Genomic DNA, 15,327 nt, shown 5'->3' with positions numbered 1-15,327 from the left:
AAGATTTGCTTGTTTAAATTGTTGGATACCGAACAAGAAAAAAGCCCCATGCCTTTCTCTTTTAGAAAATACTATGGGCATTTCTTTAATCTTTTTCGGGAGGCAATTAGTACAAAAGAAAGTGCATCTTGCAGTACACATGAAAAGGAATTTATAAACAATAACAGAAAAGAGATATGGTGTTATATATCACCGGGACATGGTGTTCTAGTGGAAGGTTTTGTTTGGTGCATAGTGCTATATGGTTGTTGAGCTCTCAATATATATGCCACTTCCACATGGGGAAATAATTGTGGCGCAGAACTCTTCACGGCAAACATGTCATCCAATTGGCTTATTAAATTAGATTAATTGTCCATGATCTGCTTCTTTTGGGGAACATTTTAACGTGCACCCTAAATGGAAAGGACAGAACGAACTGAAACCTCTTTCTGTTAGTTCAAACCCTCAAATGACAATGATATATCTCTAAAATAAACAGTTCCCTAAGTTGTACAGGTAGGTTTTCTAAAACAAAAGACTTGTGGAGAACAGCATGCTGCTTTTGGTCTGCTACATGAGTCTATTTGTGGCCATCTGAAAGCTCTCTAAAATTTCTAAGTGAGATGCAATACTTCATTATATTTCTTTCAAGAAGCTAATCCTTTTGGACTTGATGAGCCGAAAAATAGTAGGAGTATCAACAAATACCAAAGAGGATAGAACCTTATATCTGGAAGTGAGCTGTCAGTAATTTCACCTGTCTTGTTGCTCATTAAGACAAATTGACGTTGTTCTTTTCATTTGCAGTAATGCATGTTGATAGAGGTTATAACTCGGACAACTTGGATCCATTTAAATGTGGAGCCCAAATGTTGGATTCAGTAGAACCATGCTATTGCATAGAACGACACTGTTAGAATTCTAGGAATATTCCATAGCAGGTGTGTAAATATAGTAGGTAGCTTGATTTACTCCTAGATTTACTCTTAACTTGATTTGATATTGATTTGTATTGATTTCCTTTCCTTTTGAGGACATGTATACATAGCTATTTAAACCCCAATAGCTTGTGGGAATAACCAAGCTGAGTTCTCTCTCAAACTCTTGTCTTCTCACATGGTATCAGAGCTTTCTTTAGTGAGAAAACAAAAATATTAAGAGAACAAAATTGCTGAGAATTTTTTTTCCAACAAAACCTCCACTGTTTTGCAACTCCGACACTCTCCAGGGGTATTGTGCATATACCAGTACCACCATTACAATCGGAATCCTCGCAGTTTGTGGTGTTTTTCAGCAACTTTTCTGGCAGATTTTTTCCGGCAAGACAGCAAGCAGTTCTCCAGTTTTCCAGATCTGTTCTTCAGGTTTTCCCCCAGAATTTACTTTATTTTTGAACACTTATAGATCTGTTTTTCATGTCTCTCGGATCCGATATGTTTAGCACTAAATCTGTGAGTTCCACCAACACAAACCATGGCATCACCACAAAACCTTTGACAAGTGGTGCAAACTATTTATCTTGGTCCTCCTCTGTTCAATTATGGTGCAAGGGACAAGGTGTTCAGGATCATTTGGTTAAACAGGCCAAGGATATTACTGAAAACGATAGGGGCGAATGGGAGAAAATTGATGAATTGATGCTCAATTGTGTAGTCTGTTATGGAAATCTATTGATTCAAAGTTGATGCCATTTTTCGACCATTCCAAACTTGCTTCTTAGTTTGGGAAAAGGCTCGTGGGCTATACACAAATGACATATCCCCTTTTTATAATGTGATTTCTCGGTTGACTAACCTTAAAAAACAGGACTCAGATATGTCAACTTAGCTTGGATAGGTTTAAGTAAAAAACAGGACTCAGATATGTCAACTTAGCTTGGATAGGTTTAAGTGGTTATGGAAGAATTGAATGAGTTAATGCCCGCTACTCCAAATGTTGAAAAGCAATTAGAGCAGCGTCAGAATATGTTTCTAGTTGTTACACTTGCTGGACTTCCATTTGATCTTGATTTAGTGCGAGATCAAATTTTGGCTTAACTCTACTGTTCCTGTTGTGGATGACCTGTTTGCTCGATTGTTACGACTAGTAGCACCACCTACGTCATCTAGTCATCTAGTACCACCTGCACATTCTTCTGTCCTAGCATCTCAAACTGCATTACAGATCGGAAATCAGCATAGAGGCCGGCATGGGAAACAACAACCAAGATGTGGATACCCGTGATGTGTGCTACTCTCTACATGGTAAACCAAAGAATGCTCATGTTGCTCAAACTGAATACACTGGTAATCCTACCAATCAATTGTTCTCTTTGTCCGAGTTAGAATACAATGACTTTCTTCAGTATCAGGCGAGTAAGCAGACATCTTCATCAATAGCTTCCGTTGCCCAAGTTGATAATCTTGGTAATCTTGTTAATCCTGTTGCTTGTATCTCACAGTCCACCACACTTGGCCCTTGGGTTATGGATACCTGACCACATTTCTGTAACAAATGTTTATTGTCTAATAATACTTACTCTCAGTCCCTTCCCACCATTACATTAGCTAATGGTTCTCAGACCATGGCAGCTGGAGTCCGTCAAGCCAATCCCTTACCTTCCTTGGCTCTAAATAATGTTCTTTTTGTCCCGGTTGTCCCTTTAACCTCTAGTCAATAAGTTGTTTGTCTAAGGCTTTAAATTATTTCGTCTCATTACGGGAAGGATGATTGGCGAAAGGCATGAGTCAGATGAATTTTATTATCTCAATTCTCACAAATCCACTACAGTTTGTTCAATCTCAAACTCTCTTGATTTATCCCACAGATGATTGGGACACCCTAGTTTATCCAAACTTCAAAAGATGGTACCTAGCTTGTCCAAATTGTCTAAGTTAGATTGTGAGTCATGTCTATTGGGGAAGCACTCGAGCTACTTTCCACGTAGTCCTAATAATCGTGCAGAGTCTCCTTTTCATCTAGTCATTATGATATTTGGGGTCCTAGTAGAATTAATTCTACACTGGGCTTTTGACCATGTAAATTGGTCTTTTCTCTTAAATATCCTTTGCCAGATGGGCTTTGGGGACAAATGGCTGAAGTGGATTGAGACATGCATCAAAACTGTCAAGTTCTCTGTGCTTGTGAACGGAGAACCTGTGGGTTTTTTTGAATCAGAAAGGGGACTGAGACAGGGTGATCCTCTCTCCCCTTTCCTGTTCATCCTAGCAATGGAGGGATTTAATGCTATGATGAGGATTGCTACACAAAATAGATGGATCAAAGGCTTCAAAGTGGGAGGCAGAGGGAGGGAAGAAAGAGAAATTGGTCATATGCTCTACGCAGATGATACCATCATCCTTTGTGATCCTATAGAAGAACAAATAAGCTACACTAGAGTGATACTGGTACTTTTTGAAGCAGTCTCTGGATTGAAAGTGAACTGGGGAAAAAGTAGTCTCTTCCCTGTGAATGAGGTACCTCAGATAAAAGAGATAAAAGAGATGGCAGGCATACTAGGGTGTAGTGTTGGGAAGCTGCCTACCACCTATCTAGGCATGCCATTGGGTAACAATCACAAAGCCTTGGAAATATGGGATGGCATTTTGGAGAAAACTGAAAAGAAGCTCTCTGGATGGAAGGCTCAATATCTTTCACTTGGAGGACGATTGGTCTTAATAAACTCTGTTCTTGATTCTCTGCCCACTTATGTGATGTCTCTATTCCCAATCCCAGGAAAAGTAGTGGAAAATCTGGATAAGCTAAGGAGAAAATTCTTATGGCAAGGCAACAAGGATGGAAAAGGCTATAGCTTAGTAAACTGGGAAACTGCTCTACTTAGCAAAGACAGAGGGGGGGCTGGGAATTAAGAACTTGAAACTACAGAATGAGAGCCCATTGAAGAAGTGGTTGTGGAGGTACACTGAAGAGAGAAATTCCCTCTGGAAAGAAGTGATCATAGCAAAATATGGTGAGTTAAACCCTTGGTGTACAGAGATCACAACAGAACCTTATGGTGTGGGTGCATGGAGATCAATTAGAAACTTGTGGTCACAAATGGAGACAAATTTATATATCAAGGTGGGAAGTGGCACTAAAACAAAATTTTGGAAGGATGTTTGGATAGACCAATCCCCTCTTAGAGATCTCTTTCCAGATCTCTTTCAAATTTGTGGAAATCCTGATGCCAATGTTGGCGATTGCTGGACTGAACAGGGCTGGGATCTAGTTTTTAGAAGACTTCTCAATGATTGGGAGGTGGAAAAGGTGGCTGAGATATTAGGGATGCTAGGCGGAGTGACCATCAATGCAAATGCCACAGACAGGATGCTGTGGAAGCACAGCAAAGATGGCCTCTTCTCAGTCAACAATGCTTACAGAAGAGGTCTCCAGGTGATGGCAGGGAGACCAACACACCTCTGGAACTATTTTTGGAAGGGGGATATTCCTACAAAAGTGAAATGCTTCACTTGGCTAGTGATAAAGAGAGCTTGTTTAACACAAGAAGTACTTCAGAAGAAGGGTAGACAGCTGGTCCCTAGGTGTTTTTTATGCAATTTGACAAGTGAAACTAACAGCCACCTCTTCTTGCACTGTAATTACACTGCTCAAATCTAGAATTTGTTCCTTAGCATCTCAAATCTGAATTGGACAATGCCAGAACGTACATCAAACGTGTTGAAGAGCTGGGTAAGGAGAGGGGGTACCAAGAGCCAGAAGAGATGGTGGAGGTTAATACCATCATGTATATGGTGGTCAATCTGGAAGGAAAGGAACAGTAGATGTTTCGACAATAGATCCAATTCCATACACAAGGTCGAATGGAATTGTATAGTATCTCTACTTTTTTGGTGTAAACAGTTGTGTATAGTAGATACAGATCAGATTGTAGATTTGATAGGAAGTTTGTAATTGACACTTTTTGGTGGTGGCCAGCATGCCCTTAATGCTGAAGAATACAACCTTACCAGTTTCAAAAATAAAAAAATAAAAAATTCTACACTGGGTTTTAAGTATTTTGTTACTTCCATTGATGATTGCTCAAGGTGTAATTGGATGTTCTTAATAAAAGATCGTTTTGAAATATTTTCCATATTTCAAACTTTCTGTGCTGAAATAAAAAACTGGTTTGGTGTTTCTATTTGCATTTTTTGTAGTGATAATGCACGTGAATATTTGTCATCTCAATTTAAACAATTTATTTCATTCCATGGAGTTCTTCATCAGACATCCTGTCCTTACACTGCACAACAAAATGGGATTGCAGAGAGAAAAAATAGGCATATTGTTAAGACTGCACGCACTCTTCTCATACAAGCAAATGTTCCATTGTGATTTTGGGGGGACACAGTGCTCACCTCTTGTTATTTGATTAACCGTATGCCTTCCTATGCTATTCATAATAAGGTACCACACTCTGTTTTGTTTCCCAAGTCAACCTTATTCACTCTTCCACCACGCGTCTTTGGGAGCACATGCTTTGTCCATATACTCCAAGAAAAGACAAATTCGCTCCCCGTGCTCTTAAATGTGTCATTCTCGGTCAAAGGGTACACAAGGGATATCAATGCTTCTCAGCGGACCTCCAGCGATACCTTTGTTAGCTGATGTTACTCTTTTTGAAGGTCAGATCTACCAGTTCCATCTTTTGGTGATCCCGCCATAGTTTATCCTTCCACATCATCTCCTTTGACTCTATCTTCCTCTTTGGCACCTCCACCACTATTAACCTATCATCGTTGTCCGCGCCGAGATGATTCACGCCCTACTCCTAAATCCTTGTCGGCTGAGAACTTGTCTACATAGAGTTCTTCCATCGCCACTCAAAAAGGTAATCACTCTACTCGTAACCCTAATCCTATCTATACTTGTTTGATCTATCATCATTTGTCACCGATTCATTCTGCCTTTGTATCATCACTATCATCTGTGTCTATTCCTAATACTACATGTGAAGATCTTTCTCATCCACAACAAGCTATGATTGAAGAGATGTCTGCCTTAAACTCTAGTGGTACTTGGGAGCTTGTTCCTCTACCTCTAGATAAATCTACAGTTGCTTATCGGTGGGTATATACAATGAAGGTTGGCCCCAATGGACAAATTGATTGCCTAAAAGCTCAACTAGTGGCCAAGGGTTATGCATGGATTTTTGGTCTTGACTATAGTGATATTTTCTCTCGTGTGGCCAAGATTGCTTCCGTTCGTCTCTTTTTATCCATGGATGCGGTTCGTTATTGACCTCTCTACCAGTTGGATGTTAAAAATGTCTTTCTTCATGGAGATCTCGAAGATGAGGTATATATGGAGCAACCACCTGGTTTTGTTGCTTAGGGGGAGTCTAGCAACATGGTGTGCAGACTACGACGAGCACTTTATGGCATGAAGCAGTCTCCTTGAGCATGGTTTGAGAAGTTTAGCATGGTTATTCAGGAGTTTGGCATGGTACGAAGTGAAGCTGATCATTCTGTTTTTTATTGTCACTCTGCTCCAGGTTTGTGCATGTATTTGGTAGTGTATGTTGATGACATAGTTATCGCAAGCAATGATGATGAGGGAATTACCAAATTGAAACATCACCTTTTCCAGCTCTTTTTGATTGAGGTAGTTCTTGGGCATTGAGGTTGCTCAATCCAAATCAAGAATTGCCATTTCACAAGGGAAGTATGCACTTGATATTCTTGAAGAGACAGGGATGACGGATTGCAGGCCTATTGATTTTCCAATGGATTCAAATGTTAAGTTCCTACCAAGTAGGGGGAGCCTCTTAGCGATCCAGGAAGATATAGAAGGCTGGTAGGAAAGTTGAATATCTCAGTGACTCAACCTGATATTACCTTCCCGGTTAGTGTCGTCAGTCCGTTCTTGAATTCTCCTTGTGATAGTCATTGGAATGCAGTTATTCGCATTATTCGATACATAAAATCTGCTCCAAGGAAAGGACTTCTTTACGAAGGCTGAGGACATGAGAAAGTTGTTGGATATTCAGATGCATATTGGGCAGGGTCACCCTCTGATGATCCACTTATGGATATTGTGTTCTAGTTGGGGAAAAATTGGTGTCTTGAAAAAGTAAGAAACAAAATGTGGTTGCTAGATCCAGTGTAGAAGTAGAATATCGGGCTATGGCAGTGGCAACATGTGAACTCATATGGATCAAGCAACTGCTGAAGGAATTGAAACTTGGAGATACCAAAGGAATGGAACTTGTCAAGCTGCACTTCACATCGCATCGAATCCAGTATTTCATGAGAGGACCAAACACATAGAGATTGATTGTCATTTTGTTAGAGAAAAGGTACTTTCAGGAGACATAGTCACAAGGCTCGTGCAGTCAAGTTATACCAAGTCCCTAGCTGGTCCCAAAACAAGTTATATATGTAACAAGCTTGGTACATATAATTTGTATGCACCAGCTTGAGGGGGAATGTTAAAATCCTAGGAATATTCTAACTATGTTTAAATATAGTAGGTAGCTTGATTTACTCCTAGATTTACTCTAGCTTGATTTGATAATGATTTGGATTGATTAGGTATTTGTTTCCTTTCCTTTTTAGGACATGCATACTTAGCTATTTAAACCACAATAGCTTGTGGGAATAATCAATCTGAGTTCACTCTCAAACTCTTGTCTTCTCACAGACACCATCTACACTGTAGCTTCTTTTCCCCTCCCCTTCTCTCTGGGTGTGCATGTCCAAATGATCAATATTTTTGGGGCTTGTAGTTCTCAGCTTGTTGAATAGCTGTGTAGCATTTCGTTTGTTTTCCACTGGTGAGACAATTTTTTCCATTTGTTCTCTACGACTTTCTTAATATATCAGTTGCATGTTAAATCACTTGCTGATTAGAGAACTGTGTTTTATTTCTACTTATTGACAAATTACATTGTGCTATATTTACTTATGTATTACTTTGTGTTCAGGGTTTTTGATTTGTCTTCGGCCCTTGACCAGCCAGAGCAGGAGTATTATCTACAGCTCGTGGAGCCTGGCAGTTCGCACAATGCTACAGCAATCTGCCCTGTCGATTTTTCTTTTGGGGGTGATCATATGTGGGACAGGTTCAGTGTAAGTTCTATTCTTATTTTTGCAACTGGTAACAGTGTATATGTATATATAAATCATGATCAAAACAGTACATGGGTTGTACTAAAATCATATATTCAAGAGAGGTTACAAAATTCTACTGTCCTATGATTAAATTGAATCTAAAACATCAATCATAGAAGCAGTTCCATTTTACGATATCTGATTACACCAAAAACGTAGGATGAAGACTGAATTCAGCTTGATTTTCTGCATATTATTCTCCACATTCTTAAAACATCTAGAGTTTCTCTCCTTCCAGATTGGTGGTCCACCAGATGCAAGCAGGGACAGTTCTCCATCTACTTCTGTCTTTTGCTTGCACCTACTTCCTGCCAGCTCTTGAGTGCCTCTGAAACTTTACCAGGCATAGTCCAAGATATGCCTTAAGGTTTAAAAATATTCTCCAAATCTGTCCTGTAACCTTGCAATGTAGAAATAGAGGATTAACTATCTCTGCCTTTTCCCCACAGAAGAAACATCTGGAGCATAAATGGTTCCCTCTTCTCATCCAATTGTCCTGTCTAAGGACTGTTTCCTTCGCCAAGACCCACACAAAACAAGCTACTTTGTGTCGTATTTTAGTTTTCCAAATGAGCTTCCAATGCCAGTAGTTGATTTGTTGATTGGAATGGTTCATCATTATGTAAAGTTTCCAAGTTAAAAAAAAGGTTCATCATTCTGTAAGCTGCACTAACTTTGAAGGAACCATTGTTACTGCCCAGCCACCACAACACATCTTCTCCTATCTGAAGCCCACTAACTACTTCAATTGTGCAAAAAAATTGAGCCATTCTTAGTTTATTCCCTTTGTCCCAATTTATGTGGCACTTTTCGTTTTTCGAGAGTCAAACAGTTTAAGTTTGACCGGGAATTTGCGCATGAAATCTTCAATTTTTTTGAAATGAAATTTATATATTTGTAAACTACGTAAAAAGTACTATAAGTCACAACAATTGATAATTCAAAATGTTTAAAAGATCTATGAAAAATTTACGGTTGAAGTTAGACTTGTTTGAATCTCGAAATCCGAAAAGTATCACATAAAATAGGACGGAGGAATAATTTTTTACCACCTTTCCATTATATCATAGACATAGTGCTTATAAGCTCAGGTATACTGTGGTGATGCCCTGTTGACAAACTCTGGGGACTTAAAAGAATAGACTTCATCAGTGAATCATGATCTTTTCACTATGTGAATATGTTGGATGATAAAAATTAAAAGAAATGGCATGGTAATAGTTTATGAATCGTAGCTGCATTGATATGTTTGGTGATAACAATATATGGAACTAGTGTATCACTATATAGTGTAAGCAGATTTAATGTCTATTTTCTAAAATCCATCTCCTGGCAGTGGTGGTTATGATCAAGTGGTTTTACCATCATTAGCTTTGTATGTGAAAGTTGAGTAATTATATTATTTTATGCAGGTTTTCGTCTTGTTTAGTGATGGCTCAGTTTACATCCTATGTCCTGTTGTTCCATTTGGAAGGTAATTTGCCAGAGATCATAATGCTGCTAATCGTGAGGTTTTGTTAGGAGATGCTTATGAACAGAAATTTAAATATGATGGTTGTGAAGTGATATGAATTTTTTTAAGGTCTTTACTTCTATTAGCTGACAAAAAGACAATATCTTTTTCCATAATGCTTCTGGCATTTTCTTATTTTGGCTCACTTGTAAACTTGATCAACTTATAGTTTAATTTCCTAATTTTTTGATACTCGTGTGTGTCTATATAAGAGATCTCATAGACTATTACCTTTCCCTAAGAGCAATTATTCCTCCTCCCATGTGTCTCATTTTCATATTCTCCTCAAGACTTCTAATTTGCATATGTTTCTCCTTATGCCCTATGTTGCTATTTTTGGCCCGTGCAAGTGGCAGGTCGTAATACTTCACTTAATCTCACCAAAGTAGCTGCTTTCTATTGGAACAGTGTGTACAAATGGGAATCTGTACTGGAGTTATATAGTGATGCTCACATGTTTGGTCTGAAATCAGCGAATTCAAAAGCTGTGAAAAACTCAAATTTGGCAATCTCTTGGTTGGGAGCAACATTTCCTGAACTAACTCGGAAAGAAGTTCATGCAGAAAATGCTGCTGTTCTTAGAGCTCAACCTTATGCTTTATTTGATGCTTCAATCTCATTACAGGTACACTTTTAACTTACGGTGCTTATTTTCTTGATTTTGTTTTCATTAATTCTTTTCTTCTTTCTCTTGTTAGACGATGTCACATGTGAATATTCATGAATGTGAACTGTCAGATTGTTGAAAATTGAAATACTGTGCAGCACACTGTCCTTTCTTACAGGGGAAACAAACTATTTGATTTTAACTTTATGTTCACGGAATGAATTCTATTTGTAGAATTTGAGAAAGAAGAGAAGACTTTTATGTCTTTCAATATATTTTTATGTTCCATGAGAAGGGGTATTTATACAAGCGAATCCTGACTTAATTAAGAAAAGACAATCAATTACAACAAAAGAAAAAAATTGTTCTTTTAATTACACCGGGAAAAGGAAAAATAAAGTCTCCTAAAATCATGCTAATTAATTAACACAATCAACATCTCCTAAGATGGAGCAAGATGTCGCACGTTCGAACTTGGAAACTTAAGTATAAAAAGTCCTTTTTTTGGGAACTGGTAACTTTAATATTCCTCAGCATTAAGGGCTATGCTGGCCACCTCCAAAAAGTTGTTACAAGAGAAAAGAAAAGACATAAATACTTACAAAGATCCTATAAAATTCAGTAGCTGGATCTCCTATTCTTTACACCAATAAAGAAGTGATTGCTTTCCACTTAATCTTTTGTATAGTACATTCTTTCCCTTGAGAAAATAGTCAAATGCCCCCTCAACCTGTTATTGAATTTCCAGCTACACACTTATGCTTTACGGGAGTCCTATTACCCCCTTAGACTATTTTAAAACGGAATAATTACACCCTTAGATGTTGACATGGCACAGAGAGTGTCCTCACTCTCTTGGAGGCATGTGGAAGTCAAAAGAATTGATAAAAAATATTTTAATAACATTTTAATTTGACTTTTTGTTAATTTTTTTTTTTTACTTTTCTCTCTAAGTTTTTTGTTTCTTTTTCTTTTTTTTCCCCTCTCTTTCTCGTTACTCAACATTCACCCCACCACCATTTCCTCCACCTTGAACCACCATCACTACACTAACCACATCTTTTTTTATCCATCTTCTAATATTTTCTTTACAATTTGCTTCACAGAGTAAAGACCAAAATAAAAAAAACAAAAGAAGAAAGATTGGACTCAAAACAAAAAAAAAAGAATAGATTTATTAAACACCTTCCATCATAAAAATTCATTCTATTACTGGATTTTTTTATTATTATTAATGGAGAAATCCATTCAATTAAAACAATTATGACTGTAAAATAAATTTTTTCGATCATGGATTTCATACAGTAAACTAAACATGAGTTTTGGGTATATGATCTGGGTCATCATCCATCTTTATTCATTTTTATTAATCTCAAATTAGTTCAAAATATCAACACCATTAATCTACCTTCTCATCGATTTTTGGTCAGTAGCATACATCAATTATCAGATCTTATCTTCAATCTCTATTGTTGTTTGGTGAAGACCCAAGAATTTAACCATCAACAACCCGTAATAAAATATTACAAATTTGGTGTCATGGAGACAAATAAATAACATAATAAAAAAATTCAAAAGAGATGAGTAATCAAGCTCGTCAAGGTGCCGTATGCTGTTTACTGCGTTTCACTCCTCACATTACTTTCTTGATGTTATTGTATCTTTTGTTGATTATACACTATCTTTTGGATTGGTTGTTATGTTTTATATATATCTCTCCTGTCACTTAGATTTGATGTTCTTGAGCTGAGGGTCTCCCGGGAACAACCTCTCTACCTCCACGAGGTAGTGGTAAGGTCTGCGTACACTCTACCCTCCCCAGACCCCACTAGTGGGATTTCACTGGGTATGTTGTTGTTGTTGTTGTTGGGTGACTGCTTTGGAAGAAGGGAATGAAAAACAAAAGGGAAAAGAAGAAGAACGATTAAAAGAATAAAGATTTTTTTGTAATTAATCAAAAAGGGGATAAAGAGAGAAAAATAAATACAAATAATAAAAAATGACAACTGGCAGCAAGTGTGCATCACTACATGTTGAGAATGTGGTTGTCTAGTTTTAGGGTTGTATATATTTAGTTTTTAAAAAATTCAGGGGGGTAATAGGACCCCCCGCAAAGTATAAGTGTCTAGTTGAGAATCCGATAATAGGCAAGGGAGGGATTTCTCTATTTTCTCAAAAATATTTGATTTCTTTCTTTCCAAATATTCCACCAGATGCATGCTGAAACTGTTCCCCCCCACCTCTTCTGACTCTAGCTACCTCCTTTCTAATCCAACAGCTTAATTAATCTCCTGAGTGTTTGGGCATAATTCAGTAGTCCAGTTTACACTGGCTATGCTGGTAAATAAAGCCCAAACCTGTGCTGGTATCTTGCAGTGGAGAAATAGGTGCTTGTTGGTCTCCAGATCCTCTATGCACAGAGAACACCTTGTCTACAATGCAGTGGAGAAATAGGTGCTTGTTGGTCTCCAGAGCCTCTTTGCACAGAAAACACCCAGAGGCTGTGTTGGTACCCCTCCTCTACAGTGCCTCATGAGTCAGACAGGCTCTTCTGGCTACCAGCCAAGTGAAGCTTTTTCACTTAGGTTGGAGCCACTCTTCCAGATTTCTTTCCATGGGCCTGTAGTTCTACATGCACTTCCTAATACTCCTCAGATATATTATCTGTTTACAGTGAACTCCCCATCCTTGTGGTGTCCCCATACCAATATGTCTGGTTCCAGATTAGTATCAGGTAATCCACCATTCTGTTTCAACAATTTTCCACCACCTCAGCAATTTCCCAATCATTTAGCAGTCTTCTAAAGACAAGATTCCATCCCTGTGGAGACCGTCTCCTCAATTCTCTTGTCAGGATTGGAACAGATTGAGAGGAGTCTAAAGAATAGGTTCTTTAAGATCTCTTGTCCACACCAATCATCTATCCAAAACTTGATCTTGTCCCACCTGCCCATTGCAAGCTTTGTGTTGTTCTTGAGGTCCATCCAATAATTTCTGATGATCCTCCACACCTGATCTCCATATGTATCACTCCCTTCATTAGTGCACTAGTGACCTTCTTGCCCATACTTGTGGTAAATTACCTCCTTCCATAGAGCCTGGTGTCATGTCCCGCCACTATCAGAGCCAAATTTTGCAGCAAAGAAGGCGTAGAGGTTTCTAGAGTCAAGTAGAGAACTCTAGAATGCCTTGGAGACTTCTAGGCTATGTAGAATTCTCTAGAAAAGGGGCCAATGTGTAAATACTCTAGGGACTTATCATGTAAATATTAATTGCACTTTAGTCCTTAGGGAGTAGTATAAATAGAGGTGCCACTCATTTGCAAAGGCATCACTCAAGTGTAAAGCATTCTCCAAAGCAATACAAAAGCCTTCTTCCAAAAACTCTCTTTCTTCTTTCTAAGTCTTTCCTTAAGCATTCTCTTAGCGATCTAAGTCTTAAAGGCTTCCTTGAGTTTACAAGATCTTGAAAGAGTAGCGAGTAAATTGCCAAGGGCCGCACGGAACTTTAGCCAATATTCTAAGTCCGTGACAACGTGGTATCAGAGCGAAGGTTTGCACTAAGGGAATGGCAACCGAAGGGGACGTAAACGCCGCTAGCACCACCAACATCCGTCCGGATGGAGGAAAGAAGTCCCGAAAGGGAAAGAAGCACCAAAAGAGTCCTGAGGAAATGCTGCTGGATCCTACACCAAGCGAGGCGCTAACATCTCATCCACCCTCGACCACCGAGGTCAGTGACGATGAACACGGCAAAGGGGCCATCGACGTCACCGCAGGAGAAGAGTGGGTCTCAAGGGTTGAAGTGGCCAGGCAGGCCGTGGAGATATTAGGCCGGCGCATGAATGTAGCCGATGACAAATTCAAGACTCTTGAAGACTTCACCCTTGAGGAGACCGAAAACATCCGTAAGGAGTTGGAGGGACGTCAGCGGGCCGAGTTCGAGATGAAGGAGGCCATCACTTCCTTGGAGTGCCGACTCATGGAGGCATTGAACACCATTGAAACCATGAAGGCCGAAATGAGGACACTCAAGGAAGGCATGGAAGCTGGAGGATCCGCATCACCCGACCGTGATAGGGAGGCCAGGGTCGAGGCTCCCAAGCCACCTATGTTTAAAGGCATCCGCGATGCTCAAGAGGTGGAGAACTTCTTATGGCACTTGGAGAATTACTTCAAGTGTAGCCGGGTGAAGAGTGACGAGACGAAGATCAACACTGCCGTGCTGTATCTTTCAGAGATGGCCATGCTGTGGTGGAGGCGCAAAGAAGCCGAGATAGGGAAGGGGACTTGCACCATCAACACGTGGGAGCAATTCCGCGAAGAATTCAAGAAAGCCTTCTTCCCTAACAACGTCATATATGAGGTGAAGCGCAAGTTCAGGGAGCTGAAGCAAACAGGAAGCATTCGGGCGTACGTGAAAGAGTTCACAACTCTAACGCTTCAGATTCCCAACCTCACAGACGAAGACATGCTGTTCCACTTCATGGACGGGTTACAGAATTGGGCCAAGACGGAGTTGGAGCGGCGACAGGTCAAGACCATAGACGAAGCCATCACACAGGCCGAGTCTTTTAAGCATGATCGGCATGACAAGGCAAAGAGCAAGGATGCAAGGAGCAGTCATGCCAAAGGTGGGAGAGACCGTAGCCGAGGCAAGGAGCGGCAGGCACACCCCAAGCAGCACGACCCCCACAAACCAGATAGCAGACGGTTCGTGCGCCAGAACTACATGGAGAAGAAGGCGCAGACCACCAAGGGAGATGGTTGCTACATATGCGGTGGACCACAAGGCTATGCCAGGTGCCCGGAGATGAAGAACCTTGGTGCCATCCTACGCGAACGGAAGGAAAAGGACGCACAGGAGCAAGGGCCAAGACGCGGGCACGACGCAGTTGGGCATGGTTGGACTATGCGGGGCGATAGCCAAGCAGACGGAGAAGCCAGGAGACTTCAGCACGCAGTATGTAGACATCTCCATCAATGGACGTACAGCTCGGGCCATGGTGGACACCGGGGCAGAAGCAAACATCATGACCAAAACGGCGGCAGAGAGGTTAGGGCTGAACTATGTTCCAAGCAACACCCGCCTCAAGACGGTCAACGCACCACCGACCCCCGTGTGCGGAATCGCCC

At 40.0% G+C, this 15,327-nt stretch overlaps 1 protein-coding gene across 3 annotated transcripts in view; it reads left to right on the top strand.

Moving 5' to 3' along the window:
• LOC125823291 (nuclear pore complex protein NUP88) overlaps nucleotides 1-15,327 on the top strand; it is a 41,239-nt gene that overhangs the window by 8,183 nt on the left and 17,729 nt on the right. For all 3 annotated transcript variants that reach the window (XM_049502684.1, XM_049502682.1, XM_049502683.1), the window contains exons 4-6: nucleotides 7,886-8,030; nucleotides 9,485-9,546; nucleotides 9,994-10,210. In XM_049502684.1, coding sequence (XP_049358641.1) covers nucleotides 7,886-8,030; nucleotides 9,485-9,546; nucleotides 9,994-10,210 — 424 coding nt within the window. The remainder of the gene's footprint in view (nucleotides 1-7,885; nucleotides 8,031-9,484; nucleotides 9,547-9,993; nucleotides 10,211-15,327) is intronic.

This window comes from Solanum verrucosum, unplaced genomic scaffold (assembly GCF_900185275.1).
Source record: "Solanum verrucosum unplaced genomic scaffold, falcon-dt-bn FXZP01000214.1, whole genome shotgun sequence".
In the NCBI taxonomy this organism is placed as follows: Eukaryota; Viridiplantae; Streptophyta; class Magnoliopsida; order Solanales; family Solanaceae; genus Solanum; species Solanum verrucosum.
The sequence above is the reverse complement of the archived record's forward strand: the minus strand, read 5'-3'. Positions and strand labels throughout refer to the sequence as shown.